Raw genomic sequence first — 23739 nt, forward strand, 5'->3', positions numbered from 1 at the left:
AGTCAGGTTTGTGGAAGAAACAACACCCAACATCATGGTGTGATTATCAATAGGGTACACGTACAATCATTCATCACTACATAGTCATCTTCAGTCTAAATTGTTTTATGCCACGTTCGTAAAACATTGAGAACGAAAAAAAAAAATCAAAACAACTATAAATCAATTATACAGCGGTCTTGAGCAAAGGTAAAGGAAAATTCCCATGTAAACCTGTGCTGAATCCAAAACACGCTCTCGGCAGCATAACAAGTGCTTTTAAATTTCCAGTCACATTAATTGGTACCCGTTTCACTATCTTCGCGCAGCCACTTTTAAGGGCACAATCTATATCAAGGACGCTTCGACTATGATCAGTACAACTGTTCATCAAACCTGTGCTAAAATAGAAACATGTGTCAAACATCATATTCGTGATACTCCGACAGAATTAAGGATAAAAAAATGCATGTAACTTGTGTAAGAGATATCCATTTCCGTTTACCGTAATGCAAATTTTTCACATGTGACCAGCCTACGTAGACGGATGATGTGTTTGATACATGCCGTGTTATTATGTGAAGTTTCATATACCTGTACAAAAAACTTATCTTGACAAAATAAAACAAGATTATTTTGTACGATATTTTTCACTGTTAATAATCGTAGATTTCCTAGCAAATATGAGTGATTCTTGTAGGCTACAAAGATGGAAATGTTATCATTGCACGTATTTGGATAGAGTTAACTAAATCATAAGCCTGTTTCGCATCCGGATTCACTAATACATATACTCCAATTCACAGATACCCTACACAGTGTTCACGTAGGTTCTGTCCTGAACCAATCAAGTAGAGCTACACACAAAGTGAATAAACACCAGACATAAAACTGATGTTCCACCATCTCTCGTCAAAAAAAAAAAATCTTTGTTAGTTCTCACCAAGCATCACTTTTGAGGACAAAAACCTCCATTTAATGATTCCAGGCCTTTGAAAATCCAATCAAGAGTGATTACTATACAAAGCTCCAAGGATTTTCTGCTAAATTAGTCAGAAAGCTGTTAATTATGAATGTATGGGTGTGTGAATGAGTATTTAGTGTGTGAATCTCATATGGTACTCTTCAACATGTGTTTGTATGGGATCACGATTTCCATCCATTTGTTGTTTGTCATGGAATATCCTTTTCAAGACAAGTCTTTTCAGGAATGAAGAAATTAGATAATAACCTCTTGAAGTTATAATGCTGTTACTATATCATCAAAAAAGCAAGAGCTACATTGCTGCAGCGTCACCATAACTTAAATCTTAGAATGAATGAAAAATTACTTTGTGAACGCGGTATCATCATTTCTTCAATCGTCAAAGTTTGACCATCTTATTTCCACTTCTCATTCGCACCCCCATCCATTTCCCTGTCTGACGTCACAATGATTTGAGCAGACGATATCCCCGTGGGCGGGAAAGACTATCACGGCAAAAATCATTAGCAACGCGCGGCAGACGAACGCATTTGTTGAGCGGCATAAGACGCCACTTTATCTATTCGCCATGCAGGTTTCTGACAACATTCTCGTAAGATCCTTTATCATAATAATCATGGTCGAAAAGAAGCGCAATGATATCCACTGTCGCGGTCAAGCATGTTTCCACATAGTTGACATCTAAGTCTAGTCATTTTTAATGATTCTTCTCAATTTGTCAGTGGGTGAGCAAACATCGAAGTAAGCAAATGCATATTCACCTAAATGTCAAGACTGTGATTGGAATATTGATGTGATTAACTATACCGAACTATAATTGACGAATCATTTTTGCTATAGATACCATTACGGAGTTGCTGAAAAGTCCGTAAACCCGTACATTAAGACTGCAAAATATCTACCTAGAATCATGTTTGGCCATTGGTTCTATACTGATGAGTTTGGTTGACGAACGTGACGAAAGGTGTTGTTTCACTCCCAAATGAAAGTAATTTGCATTTGTACCTTCTGATCTTCCTGCGTTTCACTATTTCAAAGTTTGCCTTCCTTTCAGCTCATTGAGTGATAACGACCACAGCTGATCATGTGACATGTCATTATAAACCAATCATGGCCATCACACTACCAGACAAGTTAACATACATTTTGACACGACCGTTAGTTGTGATAGTGAGTATATTCATTTGTGACTGCATGTTGGCTTATGTTTGTGTATTTATATTATGTGTATGTGTGATGTGTGTGTGTGAGTGCTTGTTTGCGTGTATGAATAATATTGTCTGGCGTCTCCAATCAGTGGATGAGCACGCACGTCGGTAGGTTGGCGGAGAAATACTGGAGGAGTTTGGGGGAAGCTCCCGGGCAGTTGGTGACCTCGAGTTCCTCAAGCTGTTTTAACTGGGCCAAGCCAGATAGGCCGGATGCCGTCAGTAGAGGGCAGCCTACAAAAGGGAGAATGACAAGTAGACGCAGAACTTTAAGAATACAACAAATAACATCATATTGGAGGCGTGCACATGACTCGTTTTATGCTATTTGTCTGATCAAGGAAGTACTAGGCTCGCCTAGTTCCTTCTTGGTCTGATGACGTAATTAGACTATCATATGCAACTTAAAATGATCCATGAGCAGAGCTAGGAAGATGAGAGATAGCATCAGTTAGAAGTTGTACATTATGTAAATAAGCCAGTGAGTGCTCATAATTTCTTGCAAAAGTCAAAGCAACGTAAGACGTTAATTCCATACCTGCCAACATTTCAAGGTGAAATATCTTACTCGTGGATTGCAAAAATCTTATTTTATGTGCAAACTGAAGTTAAAAATCTTACTTTCAGTCAAATCTTCAGAAAATACACATCAAAGGTATATCTAAAAATTTTTTTAATCTTATTTCTCTGACAGAAAATCTTATTTTGCTATTTTTAATGTAAAAAATCTTACTGAATCCGATAAAATCTTATTAGTTGGCAAGTATGTAATTTCAAACATATCCACTGTCACTTGTTTGCATCCGTATATGATTATTATTCAGGGCACAAAGAGAATATAGACATAAGTTGGTAGACGAAACGGGATACCAAAAATTGGTTGTATCAGCACAATGCAGTTGTTCTAATTCCTTGGGATCTCTTCTTTACAATACCAGCTGGATGCACTAACACAACTAGAAAGCAGCTGCGGAATGACACATCAATCAATAAAACAAACAAAACACGAATGAAAAAATAAAGATCAAATTTCGAACAACTACATCATCTACCTAAGCTATCAACGACTAAAACAGAGAAAAAAGAAGTAGCCATACCAGTTTGTCAAAAAATAATCTAAAAGCGACTAAATGAATCGTACAGGGATGCAGCATTCTTGCAGTTTTAATGAAGTAACCTAGACTACATAATTTACTTTACGTAGGAATCAATATGACAGTAACGACAATATTGAAAATGACGTTGAAAGAAAAAACTTCACTGAAATGTAATAAATATCTCCCCCAAGGAGTTGTAGTAAAAAAGAAAGGAGAAGGATGTAATGCCGACATGATATTTGGAATGATATTATACAGACAAGACTTGGGATGTGGACGAAACATTAATTACTCGCCTTGGTATTCATGGAATTCGATCGATATTTGACGATATAATCAATGCTCTGGGCCAAATAATTTGGCTGTTCGGGGGCGAAAGGGGCGTGTCCTAAGAGCAGCCAAACAAGCCCCTCCCACCATTTTCTTTGCACGCTCACCTGCCACGGATAGCACCAAGAGACTCTTCATCCCGTACAGATGCTGTAGTCCGAAGTCCTGAACTTGGCAACACCAGCGAAGGTAGAGCGCCCTCAGACAGCTCATGGTGGCCAGGAATCCAACACCGGTGTCCGTGATGCGAACGCATCTACAACGTAAAAGAGAACAGAGCAAACAAAACAAACAAACAATTCGTTAATCGTGAAATGACAAATATTGTCCACGCATTGCATTACAACGCATCTAAAATATTTCACCTTGATTCAATGACGGAAAGAGTAAGGAAAAAAAAATCAAATTTGAAACGGTGTGAAGATGATAATCTCTCCAGCATTTTCAAGCGACATCATTATTGCAAGCAACATCATTATTACAAGCAATAATGCTCAGTGGATGACACAAATATATCATACATTTTTAGGGGACAAACAATTGAAAACACATGAAAGAATGACAACTGTGAGCAGTCTGTTTAGTCTTGTCAATGAATTGATTAGAACAGGAAAAATAGACATTTGTCTAAGATCTTATTTAGATAGTTTGTATACTTTGTGTATCTGTGTAGATATGTGTGTGTTTATCAATGTGTTTGTATGTGGTAGACATTTACGATACTTATACTTACGATACTTTGCTTCTCCGCGTGGTTAATGATAAACACGATCATGCTTTTGTCATTATGGTGCACAAAACATAACTTGCATTTACTGAATTCAAGGGAAACAGAACTGGGTTTATCTCACAATCGGCTCTTTGGCACACGAGATGACCATCGTTTGCTCGACAATACCATGGCAACGTCATCACTTGCTTGATCAGTAAAAAAAAACAAAAAAACCCAGATCACTCAAGATTGCGTTTACATGGCAGCGCATCAATGCATATGACGGAGATTTAATAAAAAGCATAATGACGCTTGGACAACGGCACCATTATTCTTTCGCATCTAAGAAATGCAAAAATGCTCATAAACTTGAACGTGACACAGCAGGTTCCAAGACAGATATTGAAGCTACTAATTAGTCTAAAGAGAAGAGGAGAATGGTTTAAATTTTAATTGTCGCAGTAAGGGTGTGTGGCTGAAAACTTTCAGCCGAAAGACAATACAGGTCACAGCGGAAGGTTGCGGGAGATAACAACCAAAGTCCCATAACAAAGTAACTATACTCATGATAAACATGAAAGTTTGCAAATTGTGCATGTGACATTGTGATATTTATGGAGTCTGTATGGTACTATGTACGTTATTATGCTTGCTTTATAGCTATATATAGCTTTATAACAACGGATACATCAACGTCCGAAAACAGTCTAATTAGAGTCTATAAGCAATGTATCGTTCTAGAATGTAAAAAAAGAAGGTTCTTATGAAAGAATATAATGAGTGGTAGAAAAGAACCGGTAACGTGACTATGAACACGTCATGGTCCATAGATTTAACATCAACGTCCACTGGGTTTGTAACAGGGCTGTCAATAAATCGCATGACTGTGACTTTGCATGCGTTAAGTTCAGAGTCATATTGCTTGACACAACATTGTGCATATCAGTTTTCACTTTATCCACCCTTCCTATTCTCCAAAAGAAACACCATTGTATCATTTTGTGTTTTCAAAATGTTAAATAAAAAAAATCACATTCTCACTTGTCGTTTGAGACACTGTAAGAACTGAAAAGTTACATTTGTTGAAGAAGGAAGCATCTCCTTGTACATGGGTACTTTTTGGGTAAAGAGAAAACGAAGAAAAGCAGGTGAAGATAATCATCATGGTTGCATTACCCATGCAGCAGGAATAATGCACACGGTACCATTATGTACATGTACATAATTTTTATAACCTTCATTGTTTAGGTAAAATTGCTCGAATTCATGAGTCCGATCTGCTTAGACGTCTTTCTGCAAAAGAACAAACCAAACCAGCTATTTTCCTTTCTAGCGTAAATTACACTTGAATTCAGCCACATATACGGAGGATACAGGGGCGGATCCAGGAATTCTGTAAAGGGGGGGGGGGGGCGCAACTAATATTTCTGGTGCCACTTCCGGGTTTCATTTCATTTTTTCTTTTATTTCTTTTGCTTTTAACGAAAAATAAGGGGGGGGGGGTGCGTCGGTTGCACCCCCCTCTGGATCCGCCACTGGGATAGCATCATCGCGATTCTCGAGACGGAACTCATCAACCCAAACAAAAACCGCTGGATGTCCAAACCCTTGAACATGGCCCACGCATTCTAGTGCATAAAATTGATAAGTAGGACAAACGTTAAAAGCATGCATCCATGCTGGGAGGCTGAAAGCGAGTAAACGTGAGTTTTTATTCCCCTTCTCACGCTACAAATCCCTGCATGGCTGCATCCCTTAAATGTCACAAGTTCACGGTGTTCCACCGATCGAGGGCTTTCGACAAAAGTGCGCCGACGCATGTCCGCGTTGTGCAGCCCGAGATAGACTCTCATGCCCAGGGGTATCGATCGTAATGCATGGTTGCTCGGATACAGCAATATCGACGAATTAAATGAATGAAGGAAGAATGGGGAATTGTGAGTGTGTTCAGTGTGTGTCAGTGTGTATGGGGGGGGGGGGGGGCTCGTGTTATTTTGAAAATGATTTTTAAGGCCAACTCCACAAGTGATTTTGAATTGAATGCTGCGTATCATATAGAGGATACATGCAAGTGTGACGTCTTTTTCAAGAAAAGTTTACCTGTTGGTTTTCAACGATTAATACTTCTTGAAGGTTAATGACGCACCAGTCTATTTGTGACGGGGGGGGGGGGGGGGAGGGGATTTCATGCCTATTCTCTTCTTCCTTTGTGATGTGAATGTTAATAGTACACACATCATACTTTCACTTTTCTTCGATAAAACCATTATTCATACAAGTTACTGTGATTCATTTACCGTATACTTTGAATATCAAGAACAAAACGAAACGGAAATGACCGGATAGGTCCTTTAGCCATCGCCTGGTGACGCCTTTTGCTTTCATTAAAAGGAAAGAAGAAAGGACATCTAAATTCATTACGTCGGCTTGAAATGTGCTTGCTGCCAGCCATTAACAAACGAAACACACAAACGCACAACCACGGTGTCATAGACCTACACCTGATTATGTATGTAACGTTAGCTGTTAGCTGTATAATTTTATACACAAGAGTGAGTACCGAGTTCATTGAGGTTTTAAACCACTCACAGCGTGTCTAACATGTTGCACACTGATACACGTGTAGTGAACTACCATCCCTCGCTCTCCTCCGGAAGGAATACATTAATTTGGAAGATGTGGATGACTAACAATCGAGCTGTGATTAATGTAAATACTTAACGGGTAATGGTCATGAACACGCATCTTCCACCCCATACCACACTATCCACACTCGTTTCCGTCTCCGTAACGTAGATCTTCCTCCTGTGTGAAAACATCACGCGTTACCTCATCATGTACTACAGCACTAATATAAACGGACGCACTTCACGACAGAGCGTACAATGTTGTACTATGTACAAGCTCCGATCGACGCTCGCATTATTACCTCGACAAGTCAAGTTCACTTCACGCGAGCTGGTTTCATTGTACTACTTTGACTACAAAAAAAAAAAGGGGGGGTGGTGGTCTCAGAATATCAAGTGGGTCAGGGATGTCAGTGAAGAGTTCGTTAACATTGGCTTCTTTATTGATATACTGTGTTAGAGACATCAATATGCCCTGGTTTTCCATATGAGTCTACATGAACGGTAGTGAACCTCAGGATACTGTATATGCAATGACGAATTCATTAGAGAGAAAGAGAGAACGAAAAACATATATCTGTCTATTTATTTATTCATTTATTTATTCATCTATCTACATTATCTATCTACATAACAGAGAGAGAAAGAGAGAGAGAGAGAGAGAGGGGGGGGGGGGGAGAGTATTACTGTCGTTTTATGTAATAGTGTGTATTATAATAAAATTATACAGTATGTACATATGTACATGTATATATATATATAGTCGAGACAATGTAGATGACAAAAGATGTCGCATGAAGCCGGCTGTTACGAAGCTTTCGACCTTGGTCTTCCCCAGCTTTATTATCTGCTAAGCAGACGTGTTAGTTACTTGGGTGTCTTGTGTGTGTGTGTGTGTGTGTGTGTGTGCGTGTGTGTGTGTGTGTGTGTGTGTGTGTGTGTTGTGTGTGTGTGTGTATTCTCGCTATTTGTTGATGGGAAGGGTTTTAACGATGTTGGAAATATATCGTCAAAACACAATATCATCGAACAAATAAATTACTTCACACACAATTGAATAGAAAAAAGAATGGGCAGGTCCGCGAGTTTCATTCCGCATGACAGACAAAATACGAGTCTTCTTAATATAAAACCGAAATCTGTTGCTCCGGTCCTACGCCATCAGTGAAACTGCTTGCCTCTTATAGCTGGTTTACATCCGTTTTCCTATACGACTAATCGAAAGCAATTCGAAAGTAGGTGTCCCTTCGATGGTATAGGTGTCCCCAACATGACACAACCAAATATGAAATGCCCAGTTAGGACAATTATTTACGGGGAACAGAGCGCCAAAAGGCCATTGAATACATTTCAGACGAAATGTGTTTACTTGGTTGTTTTACAGTGATAGGAAGCTGTCCACTGCCTAAAGGTTAAAAGACCAGTGAGATTGGTTATGACGCTTTACTATGCAATTTAGACTAAGCTCTTTGCGGGTTCGCATGCAAATGCAAATTCGAAAACACGGTCGCCATGGAAATGTACACGACGGTGCCTTTGAAATCAAGTTTGTCCCACCCAACAAACGTTGCATTTGCGACAACAATCGCAGCTGATATACTAATAGGCCTCGCCTTTTCGCGGTAGACGATTTTTTGCGCTCCGAAAGAGAACAAAAAACTCATCTACGCACGTCAGTAGCAGAGATTAAATCGCCGCCGTCAGCAATAATCGCCTCCCCGAACTGATCCCGTATTTCAATCACTGTCGGGATGGAGATCGTGCGAGTTTAGTCAATAACACAAGGTTAGGTTCGTGGGTGTCTATTGTACCACGCAAATCGTTATTAGGATAGGACGTTTATGAGCGGTTCGTATTGACAATTAGCTCAGTGTACACTTAATTACTGCGAAACTATCGTGAAAGTGCAAAATTAAATGGTAAAAAATAGAGGAAAGATACGCGAATCATTAACTATAGCGCGAAACTGTGAGATATGTGGGAGAGTTCATCAATTTTGTGCTTGATTCTCTGGATGAGACAACAAATGAACATAACACAAACAAACAAACGAATACGAACCTAAACCCAAACCCTTCCGCATTATATTTTGTGGGATTTACTTCCATTTTTTTTTGAAACACGCGACAATTAGATTTAAAAAGCAAACATGCAATTCATAGTCATAACACTTCCACAGAAAGCGCTGACGCTGAGATATAAGAAATGAATGAAACACAAATAATTTTCCGTGATGGCGACACTGGTTTGAATAAAAACTTTTTATCATCTCACCCTAAGGTAAACAGTCTCTTTGCCAACTTTCCCAATCCATCGAAACCTTATCTTATATTCGTGTAATTAAAGAAAGAAATGCAATTATGGTGAACATTCTCATCATATAAAATGGCAAGCAATAGTACGTTTCATGTTTTGTTCGTATCTTCTTCTTTCTTTTTCAATTTGGAGCCGGATGGCGTTACATAAGGTATACTGTGGTTTTGATCTTTTTGCCTCCTATATTATGTTTCAGTTGATTATAAAATCAATCAGTTTGCCGGTCCTTGGACTAGAATTGTGATGTATCGACCCTCTTTACTTCAAATCGTAAATGTTATCTTTAAAGACTCAATCAGAGAAACTTTCTAGGAAACTTCTTCGAATCATGTTGTCATGACAACATAAGTGCTGCTGATGATAATGATGATAACAAGTAGGGATTGTAACAGGTGAAGCGGCATAGAAATCGACTGAAATTCCAAATCATACACGTGAATGTTACCTACAGCATGAGAGGACGAAAGAATGAGACACTAGTCATTGATACCCGGCAGACATCATTCTGGGGGTTACCGGGAGAAATCTGAACAAGGCCACAATAATTTCACAGAATGACGGGAGGGGTTGGAATTATCGCGGGGAATGCAGCCGGTGATGCCTTCCGTTTGGATTCTCCGCCTGCAGAGCGCCGCTTCGCTGCGGGTTTGGCCGGAATACCGGCCAACGGTAATTGACTGAAAATGCGACCTCATAGTATGCAGCATGCAAGGGCGCCATGCCATAGCAAAATGTCAGAGAGGAGAATGGCCCTGCAAAGTGGGTTAATACAATCGATCGTTGGGGGAGGGGGGGGGGGGGGGATGGGGGATGCTAAGGGAAAGAATAGTGGTCGTATGTTTCCTGAGATGGATGTGTCTTCTTTGGACACGCTGCTACATGTATTATGGGTGAGGGTCGGGAAGGGAGGGAAGGGGGAGGAGAGGAGAGGGGAGGGGAGGGGAGGGGATGGTAGGGGAGGGGGCATAATTACGAGGTCAATTTGACAGGCATTCCTCTGATTTCTATTATCTCATCTGCTCTTCCCTCAACATAATTTGAACGTAAAATTCATGTGCTGAGCACTACGAGCGAGACACATTCATTATTTCTGATAATAGGAATCTTCCTTACCCAGTCCTGTTGTTACCCCTAAATTAGGGTTGACGGTAATGAGGAGTTAAACTATAATGGGGACAGTGTTCTTATTGGCTTGGTTTTCTTTCATTTTTTTTTTTTATCATTGTGAAGATATCACATTGGAAAGCACTCTTCCCGTATGTAAAACAAGTCAAAAGTGCTGGCGAGAAAGACTAGGTGCGTTCTGGCATTAGGTTCACAGAACGGCGTGCTCAGTGAGGTGAGGGGACAAGCGAAGCAGAATTAAAGGCATAATTTACCATTTGCAGATGAAAAAAAAAAAACCAAACACCCAGGCATTAGTGCTCTAAAACGGTTCTAAAATGTGAGTTGGGGAAAGAAACAATCATCGTAAAAATTTGAATCGGTAAAATCGATGTTAAGTATTGTTAAATATACAAAAATATGAACAACAGTCATGATAAAAAATATTTCCAGACTAAACCGTCTACAGTTATGGTTTAATGAGAAAATTAATGATATCTCCTTATATTTCAGGCTTTATTGCAAAAAAAAAAAAATGTATGGCAGGATGTTTTGTGATACAACTGACCTACACAGTCATATGCATCAAAAGTGATATCTTGAACATTTTTAAATCACTGCTCCCAAAGGTTATCAGAACCTTTAACTCATTTGACAACTATGAGTAGAAGTGAGCTATACAACACTACTCTACACGCCCACAGCATATAAAGAGTCTGATAGCAAAACGAAATATCTCCATTCTTGTTAATTTGAGATATTTGCGACTGAATTTGCTAAAAACAACGATAAGAAAAGGAAGAAATGATATTTTTAAATCATAAGTTCCTGAATATTCCTTGTCTTGTAAAAATTGAGATATCACTGGAGATGTTTGTTCCGCTCTATCTGATGATGGACTTACATTTTTTTTGTCAAAAAACTGCGAATATTCTGTTTTGCGATCAACCTGTTAATATAGTTGCGTGTGTCTCATTAAGTTTGAAGGCTGATACAGAATGGTGGTGGCATAATTCACAGGTCCAGTGCTGCTCGTGAAATTTATCAGTCACTTTGAACTTGAAATAATGTGTAGAGTGTCCAAATAGAGTACCTCATACCGGTCCCCCGGCTTCCAGGCACTTTACACCACACGTGGCGCCATTTTAATAGATGCGAGCCTGTAGCTATTAGTGTGCGACAGCGCCCCATGCAACATCAACAATAATGCTGTATCTACATTTGATTGTCATACTGCACCGTGTTTATACTGCATATTAGCTTTAAGTGTTTTCTTCAGGATACTAACCGGCAAAACATAGGAATATACTACATGCAAATTTTAACCACACTGTCTTGCTGTTAAAATTTAATAAAACAACATGGGTTGTAAATGCAGTAATGTATATTCTGCTACACTCTATAGCAGGTAGATTACTATTTCAATTTCGGTATGAATTGTGCATTCTCGGCTTCACAGTTATGTTTCAAAAACGGTGAAGCCCAGTATAAGCGTGTTTAAATCTGGTTTAGCCGTCTAACCCCATATGGATCATAATTTCAGTTTTAATTTCAATTGCCATTTCAATCTCAATTTTATTTACGTATTTCTTACCGAAATGCATGAAATATAATATCAAAATATGTCCAACTTGATGATGATACATAATGACATGGACAACCATGTCTGCTGATCTCAAGTACGATGTGCTTCTGTGTGTGTGTGTGTGTGTGTGTGTGTGTGTGTGTGTGTGTGTGTATGCGCGCGCGCATACACTAATCAGCTACAGAACCATTTTCGGTTTTTGCTATATGATACCCTATGAATCAGTTTGGTCGGTTAAGCCAGGCGAATCTGCCAAAGTGTGACTTTGTGGCGAAGAAACGTCTACATGTAATCTCATCCGTATTATGACGTATTAGGGAAGTGCGAATCTGAGCCAAAATTCGTGCGAATATTTTGGCTTTGGTTGGTTAGGGGTCGTCTCGTTGGTAATCGAGGGAGATGTACTTTTCTCACGCTCTCTTCTCCCCCCCCCCCCCGCTCTCTTTTCCATTCTGTCCCCCTCTATCTCGTCTTTACATTCTGCCTATTGTATGAGTCACGAAGAATTATGTGCGACGTCATAACAGTTCGCACAAAATCACAGAAACTATACATTATTAAATTTCAACCATGAATTGGATTAATAATTTTTGTTTTGTTTTGTTTTGTTTTTTCAAAATGAAATGAGATGAATGATTTGCCCTGTCTGATTACTCTCGATTGGATAGGATTTCCATCTAAACGTACTTGAGGAGAAAATGATAAATATGCACATGCAAACCGGGAGTGGTCATTAAACTGTCAGTAGAAGCAGTGAGGGATATCATTTCAACTCTCGAAACTATAAGTCGAGTATAGCTTCATAAGAGTGAGATCAAGCAATGTGTATCATAAGGTATAGCGCTACACTATACATTCTAAAACAGACAATGCATTTTATCGATGCAGCTAGGAGTACATCCTTTGCTTGCATAAGTTGCTGGGTTTTTTTCTTCTTCTTATTTTTGAATCTCCTCCCTCACTCATTTCCCTTCGTCAGAGCTCACGGCAACCAACTTTCGTGTGTTACGTAGATGGGGCTGACTCGATACAGATTCGACTGCCTGTAGATTTCGTCGCATAATGACCTTCTGTCTCGGACAGCCGAGAGAGGCTCCTCAAGCAAGACAGATTATTAATTTGTATGATTGCGGGATGAGTCAACCCTCTTTGCTTCCGGGAAAAGATAAAAACCTTTCTTTTTCCTATTTCTGTTCCTGTTCCGCCTCACTTTTTCTTCTTTCTTTTTTTCTTTCTTTCTCTACATCTGCCCTCCTTTGTCCGGCCTTCTATCAACGTGACGTCATTAATGGGAATACGCGCGCTATTTCATCTTCAAGCGATTGACGCTTATCTCGGGGGAAATGGTGGTCACCCGGCAGGTGTTAGTTGAATGTCTGTGAGCGTTGATGGAGAAATGGAATGATAGTAGTGGGGAGGATGCCACGGTGATGCCAGGAGGGTGTGGCGATGTGGGCATGGGGTTGTGATGCGGACAGGGGGCGGCGATGTGGAAATACTAGTATCCGTGACAATAAGGATCATTGCATACTCACAGCCTCTTTTCACACACAGGGACACGATAGCGCTCGCGACTGCCCGTGACAAATTATCAGCAGCAACACATGCGCTGAATAAAATAAACATGATAATTTTTCATCTCGTCTACATGTTATATGTCGAATGATGAGCAAGAAGGGGGGGGGGGGGGAGAAGAGGAAGAGGTTACAAGCTCGATCACGGTTGAACTGGAATCTTGACATTATAGCCAACCTGATGGCTCTCAAGATGAATACTTGATGAATAATAGACGAACACTCGATGAATACACGATTTCTGATGAATTCGCGATGTTCGTTGATGTATGGGTTTTCTTCTTGCCGTCCTATCATTATCATCAATTCGATAGAGGGTATCCTGGCGTGGGTTTGATTGAATTCTATCCGAGTTATATCTGGCTTGGCTGCAGAGAAGATGATGCTGCATAATCGTCCGCCAAAGGTAATCCTCTTCTGATTAAAATTTCAGACATGATTCATCCAGTCATCCAAAGGGCTCGGGTGCCGAATTTTATCCTAACTATTGTATTGAGCATATTTGTCATAAGCAGTTTAATAAGTATACTGGTTATTCACTTAAAAAAAGAATGTAAAGAAAAGAAAAGATTATAGATTCAAAATTTCAATCTTGGTAGCTTGCATGAATCAGTGCATCTAAATTACTCATTACAGAGGGCAATAAATGTTACTCTATCGAAGAGATGGATTCAACTCGTGACATCTGTCGAACTTGCCACATACTGTTCTCGTCGATATTATGTTGATATCTATTTGAGCTCTTATAATTTTCTCACTACAAAGAGCCGTTGTATCATGCAGAATCGGGCTATTGTAATGACTGCGTGTTTCACAAAACAAAAGAGGTAATAAAAAGGGGGAGGGGCGCTGCTCATACTGACGTAGGTGTGAGGAAAGCCCTCTCTGAAAGCGATGTTTTCATTCCATTCTCCTCTCTCCCTCTTTCCGTATTATTTGAGAGCTCGCTTAACAGCCTTGACCTTTTTGAGGCTGTAGTTGCGCAGTGGCGCGGCCACTGGCTATGAAAATACAGCCCTGGGAATACACAGAAGCTCGATTCCATGTCGACACACACACAGCCCTCATAGTGGTTTTTAGTTTGCTAGAGTCATTTCCCCATCGCTTTCATTAGAATGCCCGGGGCATGTCCCTTGGCGCTATATATACGGCAAAGGGGAGCGGGAAGGTTTTATATTTCGTGCATGCGACGAAATACATTACTGATGTAAACACTACGCAGGAGAAAGGTAGGGGAGAATATATACATTTCTAAACATCGAAAAAATGGAATTAACATTAATATACATGTAATACACAGAGAGACATAAGGCGAGAACAGATGCGTAGTGTGTGTGTATACTGTCTGTATATACATTCATGTATTGAAGCTTGAAAGACGTGTATATTTCATTACCACTTCTCCTATAAGGGGGAGGGGGGGGGGTCATTCTGTGAGAGGTCTCCAATGTTGTACACGTGTATTAAGAGATCAGACGGCCATCATCAAACTCTCTTTCCGTGTTGTGTGTGTTGGCATGATATAAGATGGGAACATACATGGATGACATGAACATGGTGGTAAGAAGGTCAAACTATGTCCCGTTATTATCCTCTCCAATTCAATGGCACAGCTACGGATTCCTATTCGGAGGAGGCCTATTGCGGAGCAGCGAGGAAGACACTCATCTCATTTCATCTTAGTGGAGATGAAAATTGCCATCTCTTTCAATGCTGCATGGGGCTTTCACAATAGCTGCAATTAACCCAGTTCGTTTGACAATATCGCATAATTACTAATGTGCACTAAAAGCATCAATGATTAAAACGTAATGGAGGTGCATCACATTTCGAAAACAGGCTGAGAATCAGTGAAAAGATAATTCCATGTGTACGCTTTCAAAGAAAATAAAATCAGAATCGGGGACACCCATCTTTAGTCTCTAATAAATCAAGATGGAGAACGGTCCTAACTGAAATTGGGTTGTGAAAGGAAGACTGTTGACCCAAGGAACACATGCAGGGAAGAAAATGAACGGAAGTGTAGCCTGTTTTTGTTGTCTCACTGTTTTATGGTTTCACCTGGGCCCTCTTTATTTAGTGATCTTCCTGTCAACAAATCTATAGGGTTCCATTTTATGACGGGAAGCAGAGCAAATACGAGGCAACAGATTTCCTCTGAACAATATCACATCTCTTCGTGCGACACTGCCACAGAAAACTATGAACGCGCTCTGCCCAATACGCACAGCTATTATGCAGTTGGTATACACCGCTGAGAGTCATATACCACGCTCGACGAAGTTACGATCTTCCACAGATTTTAAGCCGTCCGTATACCGCCTACGTGCGCACTCAAGTTGACAATACATTAGTAGTTGCTTCGCAATCTGACCTCATGACGTCACTTGGTGTGAACAATGGGGGCGGGGTTCGGGTAGAGTGACAAGAAGGAAGGGAAGGGTCAAGGGGCCAAACTTAACGCAAACAACAACAACAACAACAGCAACAACAACAGCAACAACAACAACAACAACAACAACAACGACAACAACAACAAAAACAACAACAAATATTGTCAAATCTAGGTGAAGGGTTTGCGCCTCGCTTGAGTCGCATTCCTGTGTATATAAGATGTATAATTAGAGCAAGGCCCGATGAAAACGCAGATGACCGCCCTGCTGCCGAATCGTTCACTGCAGGTCTCTCACACACAACCTCCGCTCCAACCACCCCTCCCTCCCCCCCCCAAAAAAAAAAACAACAACAACACAAAACACTTCAAATAGCACCATAAATGAAACTGGTTTAAACTCAGATATTAAAACTATGCATCACTCCTCACAAAAAAAAATATTGTTTTTTAAAGCAATAATGACAACTTTTTTCTTTTGAGTAACGTTATTCCATTATACGAAAAAAGCTTTATACGCAATAAAAATCTTTGATCATCTCCATGGTAACTTTTATTAAACATCCATTGGGGATTTTCCAATCAGCCTGCAATTTGTGGCGTAAATGACGAAGCAAAATTACGCCGCACCAGCATTCGACTCTTAGACGGTGCAGGTATCTATTCAATTACCTCGGTATAAAATGAAACGTGATGGACATCGCGTATTGCTCAGTGGCACATCATGTGCCCCACAAGGTTCGAATCCCGGATCTTCTGAATGACAAGTGCAACGTGCAATCCACTAGATCACATCTGCACTATACAGAATACTCAGTACATTAGTTTATATGTTTAAGTGGATGACGTTCTTGGCAATGAGGGGGAAGCGGATACCGCTCCGTAACTTGGGGGCCGAATGGATGAAGACTCTTACCCCAGTGAATGTGTTTTGACATTTTGAGGGGGTAGTCTCCTATGATGGATACCAGATCGAGTCTGGCGTCGGCTGTAGAGGTGGGCTAGGACCGCTGTCTATGTCTCATAGGCACTGTAATAATATCCAGAGTAAAAAGGCGGTATCTATCATAGTATACCCGGTTAAATTCGTATTTTTAACTGATGCAGATGCCACCCGAGAGTTATCCAGTACAAACTACATTTCTCACGCCTATTATATTATGCAATATAATATAATATGATATGATATAATATAATATAACATAATGTAATATAATATAATACAATACAATATAATATAATATAATATAATATAATATAATATAATATAATATAATATAATATAATATAATATAATATAATATAATATAATATAATATAATATAATATAATATAATATAATATGATATCATATAATATATCATATCATAATATAATACGATGTAGTACATTATCATTATGTTTTATATCTTTTTATAAGTAATGTACAGATTCTAAGTTTACAAACTAAAGGATGCTGATAAATTGTCGGTAAAAAATGACTGTGCATGCGATGGTCTTGCGACGGATTGCTGTCTTCTATCACACGAAGAACTATATGTTATAAATCCCGTAAGGGTTTTGGGGTAAACACGGCTCTCCAAGCTCAGATTTTACCGATAACATTTCGACCTTTTCGCACTTCCTAGACTTGAGAAGAGTGTTTGGAAGACTCTTCATAATGCCACGATGAAAACCAGAGCGTCGAGTCCTGATCTGACTCGCTTCAGATGAAAATGTTGAGGTTGATCTCGTTCGACAAAGACTGCATAAAATATGACCCAAATCATTTTACATCCAATCGTCTCCGATGCGTAGATACGTCCCTGAACAAAATCTCTTTATACCCACAATGCCCCTCTTGAACGGAGTGTTTAAATTTGACAATGCTCCGGTAACACTACCGACAAGGCTTCCTTCGAAAATAGAGTTTGCACGGTGGAAACTTGCCTCAGCGAACAAGAGATTACTAATGTATACCTAGTTTGTGGTATTACACAATATTTGATTACCGTATTTACTGAAATGACGTATACGCTCTTCATTATAACTAATTGAATTTTTACTGATCAATATTTTCATCGCCACTTTAATCAACCGCACATCCGGTAAGCCCGACAATCTAATTCCTGAAGTTATTTCAAGTATATATATATATATATATATATATATATATATATATATGCTCTGAATTACACGAATATATCGGAATTTCTAAAGGCAACTAAGGTATACGGGCGTGTTGACTGTAGAAAACAGTAGTTGAATTAATGTGGAACAGCCCCGAAGCACCATCAAATACAGACAAATTGAGCTCAACAGTGACGCACCTAAGTTCCGAAATGTACTATTAAAGAGGGGGAAAAATGAGAAAACAAGTTTCGCAAAACAGATTATAATTTAAATGTGTTTTTATCTGAGCGTTCTTTCCAGTAGAGCTCCACGCAAAGCGACAGGCGAGCATCTGCGTAAACGGCGGGGCAGGAGCCGGCTATTTTAGGAATCCCACCCCGAGGAGATAAATATTCGCTCTGACTTCGTTGTAAACACAGTGTATAAAGTTGCATCTACCCTCGCTATCATCATATCCCATCAGACCGAATTCTCGCAATACTTACGCCATGAGGTGCTATAAATACGCAGCAACGTGTGCCCCTCCCTCTCCTGCGCCTAGCTGTCAGCTATAGCCATTATCTAGAATCTCATTTTTTTTTACATGCTTTCAATTGCAGCTTTTTTTTTTCTTTTTACAAAGTTCATCAAAGATTTAAAGCTTTAGTACTTCAAAATTTTACAAGTAAAGTCTTTGAATCTTCAAAAAGACGTACTCAACAGTATTACATGCCTTGAGAGACCCAGGTATATGTATCAAAACATGATTATAGTGTAATGTAATTATAACATGCTCTTGCATGTCATCACATCAAAATTAAGCCTACGATTTAATGTGTCATTCTTGATTGCAATACAACACAAATCAGTCCAATCGTATCTTTTATTTCGAAATAATTAAATAACAGCTTGGAATATTATAATGGTGCTTTACATCATAAGCACTAATGTATTTGTTTATGTATTTGCAAATCCCAACACAACATTTGATTTTTAATGAACAGAAAAGAGACGTGTTAAAAACATTGATCCCTTTGAGAGAATCCTTGCTTAGAAGCGTGTAATAGCCAGTGTCACGTGATGGCATTTCAACCAGTCACGTGATGGATAAAATACCTAAATATATCTACTACTATATGATTTGATATAATCATGACAGTATATAGAAAGAAATATGATATAAGTTGCGCAAATATTCGTGATACTGGCAAGGCTCGATGCCTCACTATTACAAAATTTGGATCAATTTTGTTGAAAAAAAGAAAACAAACATAACTATAAGCTCTATATACCAGAGTTGTTCATCGACCCATATGTACGGATTTAGACGTGAATCGATTTTGATTATCTACGCTACTTGTAATAGGATCGACAGCACGCTGCCATTCTATTTGGGGAATACAGAACAGATTGTGCGTTAGACTTCGTTAACAGTCACGGACAGTATTAGAATACTCTTCTCCCATATCTTCATATTCAACTACATCTTCTATCATCTATCACAGTAACAAAAAATGATCATGATCCCTCCATAAATCATCCATCATGTTGTTATTTCCTTTCTTTTTAATTCACTTTGTGTTTGTTGAAACACTTTTTTTGGTGTACATGGTTTCTTATCTTATATTGTTCTTTTACTTTGTATGTTACAATTGATGTTCATTATATCACATTTTATGTATCCTTTGTATCCTTTTAATGATTATGTGGAAATAAAGTTGAACTTGAACTTGAATTAAAAAAATCTTTGTTAGCTTTACTTTATTTACAAAATATTAAGTAACAATACCTTTAACCGATTGAGATTACATCTAAATTCCAAGAATGAGACGGGAAATGTTATATAATTTCAACGTTTTCTCATCGTCTCGCAGGTTATGAGCAGGTTATACATTAATTGCAATAACAAAATGTGAAGTTGCACGTGATCATGTGCCTTGAGAGTGACATTCACCGTAATTTGGGAAACAGGGTAAAGTGTTGAGAGATGATCAGACGAAGTGGGTATTGGAGGAGACAGGATGCAGGTGATGCGATCTTGAAAGGACAGCACACAAAAACAATTATTAACATACATCTGTGGTGTATCAATATACATAAACCACACAAATAACATACACAAACAAACACACACACACACACACACACACACACACAAACGAGACAGAGAGAGAAACAGAGATAGAGTGAGAGTAGTGGTAGTGATGATGATGATAATATACCTGCAAGTCAAGTGGTTTTACACGTTTAGCGAAAGAGAGAATGGAATTAAAGAGATTACGGGTAAACAGAAAACGCGAGCATGAAGAAAGATATATACAGAATAGACTGTAAGTTGAGGGGACTACTAGTATTCGTTATATCTTCTACTTTACGTGTGCAGTTTTTATGAAAGCTCTGCAACGTTGAAGGCCCGATTCGATTTTCCTCAAGCGTTAGAATTGTGACTAACAGAAAAAAAGCTGAAAATAAAAAGAAAACAGAAGAACGTCTCTCGCCGTTCTACAACGGCTTGCTCCTAAAGGCATTCCTTCGCTCCCTGCAACAGATCAAGTTTTGAGCAGCTACATAGCACTTTACCAACCACAACTCAGCATGCACACTGCGTGCATTATGCCTCTAATGAAATCAGTCACGGTAATGTTGCTTATGAATCTAAAAGCATCCCACTCGTGTGCTTAGGTTAAATGCAAAACGACAATAGAACATTAGATGAGAAAAGGGAGGAGAGAGAAGAAGAAGAGACGAATCAGAAGGGACCTAAAATGAAAGGAAAAAGGAGAGAGATGGACAGAACGTTGAAAAGCCACGATGTACTAAGGGCCTAAGCTGCCTCCATCTAAAATAAGCTGCGCCTAAAATGTCAATATTACGGGCGCTCGGTTTGCAGCTGATGACGTCAATAGACGGCTCGTCACCATAGCAACGCATCCCTTGACAGTTCGTGCTACATAATGGGGATGTTCTTCTTTTCGCTCTCTCTCTCCCCTCCCTCGCTCGCCATCTGATTTAACCGTGCCGTCTCCCGTCCACATCTCAACAGTATACTGATACATAACATTATATAATTATATATGACAAACGCTCTACGTGAGTTTGTTTGTGTGTACTATGTTCGTAGGCATGTTTTATAACAGAAAATGTATCTGTGTCTTGCATTCATGGCCCTTCTAATGAGAAACACATCCATCACAACAGTGGAGCCTATAGGGCTAATACACTGTCAAGACCTCGCGGGTAAATCATTAACATCAACAGGCGTGGTTCACAGTGCAGATATCTGCAGTATACCAGAAGATCATTATTGAAGTAGTATCACGGATCCAACATCATTGACACCTGAATGTTGCCTATACGACTAATAAACAATGTATGATATACAATACATAGTACTATATAAAAAGCTACGAAGCTACGAAATTTCACACATTTATTGTGTCAGCTCATGATACTGACATAATAGTTTCGAAATGATAAGCAGGGGACGGGTGCAAGTTCTACTTATTTCCTACAATGATTGTTCATATATGTTTTGTGAATATATATTACAATCACGTAGTATATCAGACCTATATCTAAACTGTATAGAATCAGAGCAAGGATACATTTTATGATCTCCCGACCTATTAATCTCACTTTGAAGCCAAGTTTTGCATAGAAGGCACCTGTCATTGGTGGTCTCGGACATAGATCTCTTACTACACTGATTGTAATTGCTAGTCTTGACATTTAGCGATGTCAACATGAAGGAAGTGGCCAGCTACTACGGACGTGAATGTCATCTCTGATCTCGACAATGAATCCCGGAATATAGGTCATAATCACGTGACTAATCCAGCCTGTCATCATGGCAAATAACCTTGCCAGGGTCTGTGGTGTATAGACAATCACTATCAATTGGGCTCCATCGAATATTGATTACGTGGTCAGGTAGCTATATAAAGGTGATGACGTAATATCGACAAGGCAAATGAATAGTTGTGTTGTTTTTGTTTTGTTTTAGTTTAAGAAAAATGACTTGAATCGCAAGAGTGTTCTTGATCCGTATGTAATATACAGAGGATGTAATCAATACAATACAGACGCATAAAAATTAATGTCATGCATTGCACATCAAGTATTGTCATGATTATACTGTACATTGTATCACATCATAATGTTTTATACGTATGGAAGTCCCACATGTATAATACATGGTAATAACAGCTTCTTTAAAAGAAACAATTACCCGGTATTCCATTATTATCGTCGGAATGACATCAAACAAACAAACAAACAAACAAACAAACAAACAAACAAACAAACAAACAAACAAACAAACAAAAAACCCAGCGTAGCAAAGATACCTCACATGCATGCACATACATACATACACGCACATATACATACGGGGGTACATGTAACATTTTGATGTATACGTACGTTTGTACATGATTGTATATTGTGTACGTTGGTGCAGATTATTTACAAAATTATATAATAATTGCAACGATTATAGTAGGGCCTAACTATTATGTTATGAAGAATACAGTTTGGGTTTTTCTACAGACCTGTTTACTGTCTATATTATGAAATAAAACTACTAAGTTGTTAAAGGCGGTGTGAGTCAGCGAGTCTGGGAGAAAGTAATTAACATTTCCATTCCAGAAAAAACTACAGTGATCCTCTCCCCAGCACCCTTGCAGTTATTTTCTGTGACACACAAATGCCGTGTAATTAAGATCCTGACACATGACTTAGATACAAAATAAATAGACTGACAGCGCTGAAGCATTTCGTGCATAACATGTATAGATTTCCCACTGCATGACCTTGTCTAGGATTAGCTAGAAACCCGTGCAATCTTCAAGACTCGAACTTCGCTCATTCCGACACAAGTACTTGGAAACCTTATACTCTTATTAGCTCCATTCTCCTGGCTCGAGGACGGTCATTTTACGTCACACACTTGACGTAACAAACAATATTTCCCTAAACAATATCATTCAGAACAACAGCTTAACGATCAACAGCCAATACAAGACTGATAGTGCGCTTTAATAGACGAGGAAGAAAAGTATACGCTCGGCAAAAACAAAACCAGAAGTTACAATCCTATTTCGATAGTGACCAAGCAGAACATGGAGACTAGTACACAGAACTCGATCACGTTTTGCCTGTAGCTCATAAAAAGAGTAAAGAGGTCCTTAAGTGTATCAATTAAAGGAAACTATCAAACGCTGGGTGTTATCGCAGAGGAAGGTTAAAGCAATATTCAGATGCAGACGTCAGTCCAGTGAGTTATGTAGGTCTCATATTGATCGGCAATGCCTTCATTTTATTCATGCTTACTTGAAAGCGAGCCACAGCTCACTAGCTTTTTTTTTTAAAAATCTATATACATCTGCCTCTGCCTCTTCCTTCTTCTTGGCTTCCCCCAGCTCTCCCCTTCTTCATCCTATTGTGTTGCGCCAGAAATTGGCTCGTTATTTTGATGATGGACATTACATCTTGATAATAATCTGCCATATCTGGGCCGTAAGAAATGAGAGAGAAAAGATATCATGGCGACATTCTACAAGGCATAAAATGGATAAGATCACTGTTAAAGTCGCATCTTACGTACGCTCCCCTCATTAAGAATTTCTATGGCAACCCAAGAGCACTTAGCGACCTACGCATAGCTATAGCGAAGGTTGGAAGGTGAGATAAATTTCAGCTATAAAAAGAAAATGAGATAGACGCAAATTCAATCACAAG

At 39.1% G+C, this 23739-nt stretch overlaps 1 protein-coding gene across 1 annotated transcript in view; it reads right to left on the reverse strand.

Moving 5' to 3' along the window:
- Positions 1 to 2257: 2257 nt before the first annotated feature.
- The window catches only part of LOC140232016 (uncharacterized), a 30731-nt gene continuing 9249 nt past the window's right edge, over positions 2258 to 23739 (reverse strand). The window contains exons 2-3 of the mRNA XM_072312166.1: positions 3707 to 3855; positions 2258 to 2406 (exon numbers count right to left, since the gene is read on the reverse strand). Coding sequence (XP_072168267.1) covers positions 2258 to 2406; positions 3707 to 3855 — 298 coding nt within the window. The remainder of the gene's footprint in view (positions 2407 to 3706; positions 3856 to 23739) is intronic.

Source organism: Diadema setosum, chromosome 8 (assembly GCF_964275005.1).
Source record: "Diadema setosum chromosome 8, eeDiaSeto1, whole genome shotgun sequence".
Classification (NCBI taxonomy): Eukaryota; Metazoa; Echinodermata; class Echinoidea; order Diadematoida; family Diadematidae; genus Diadema; species Diadema setosum.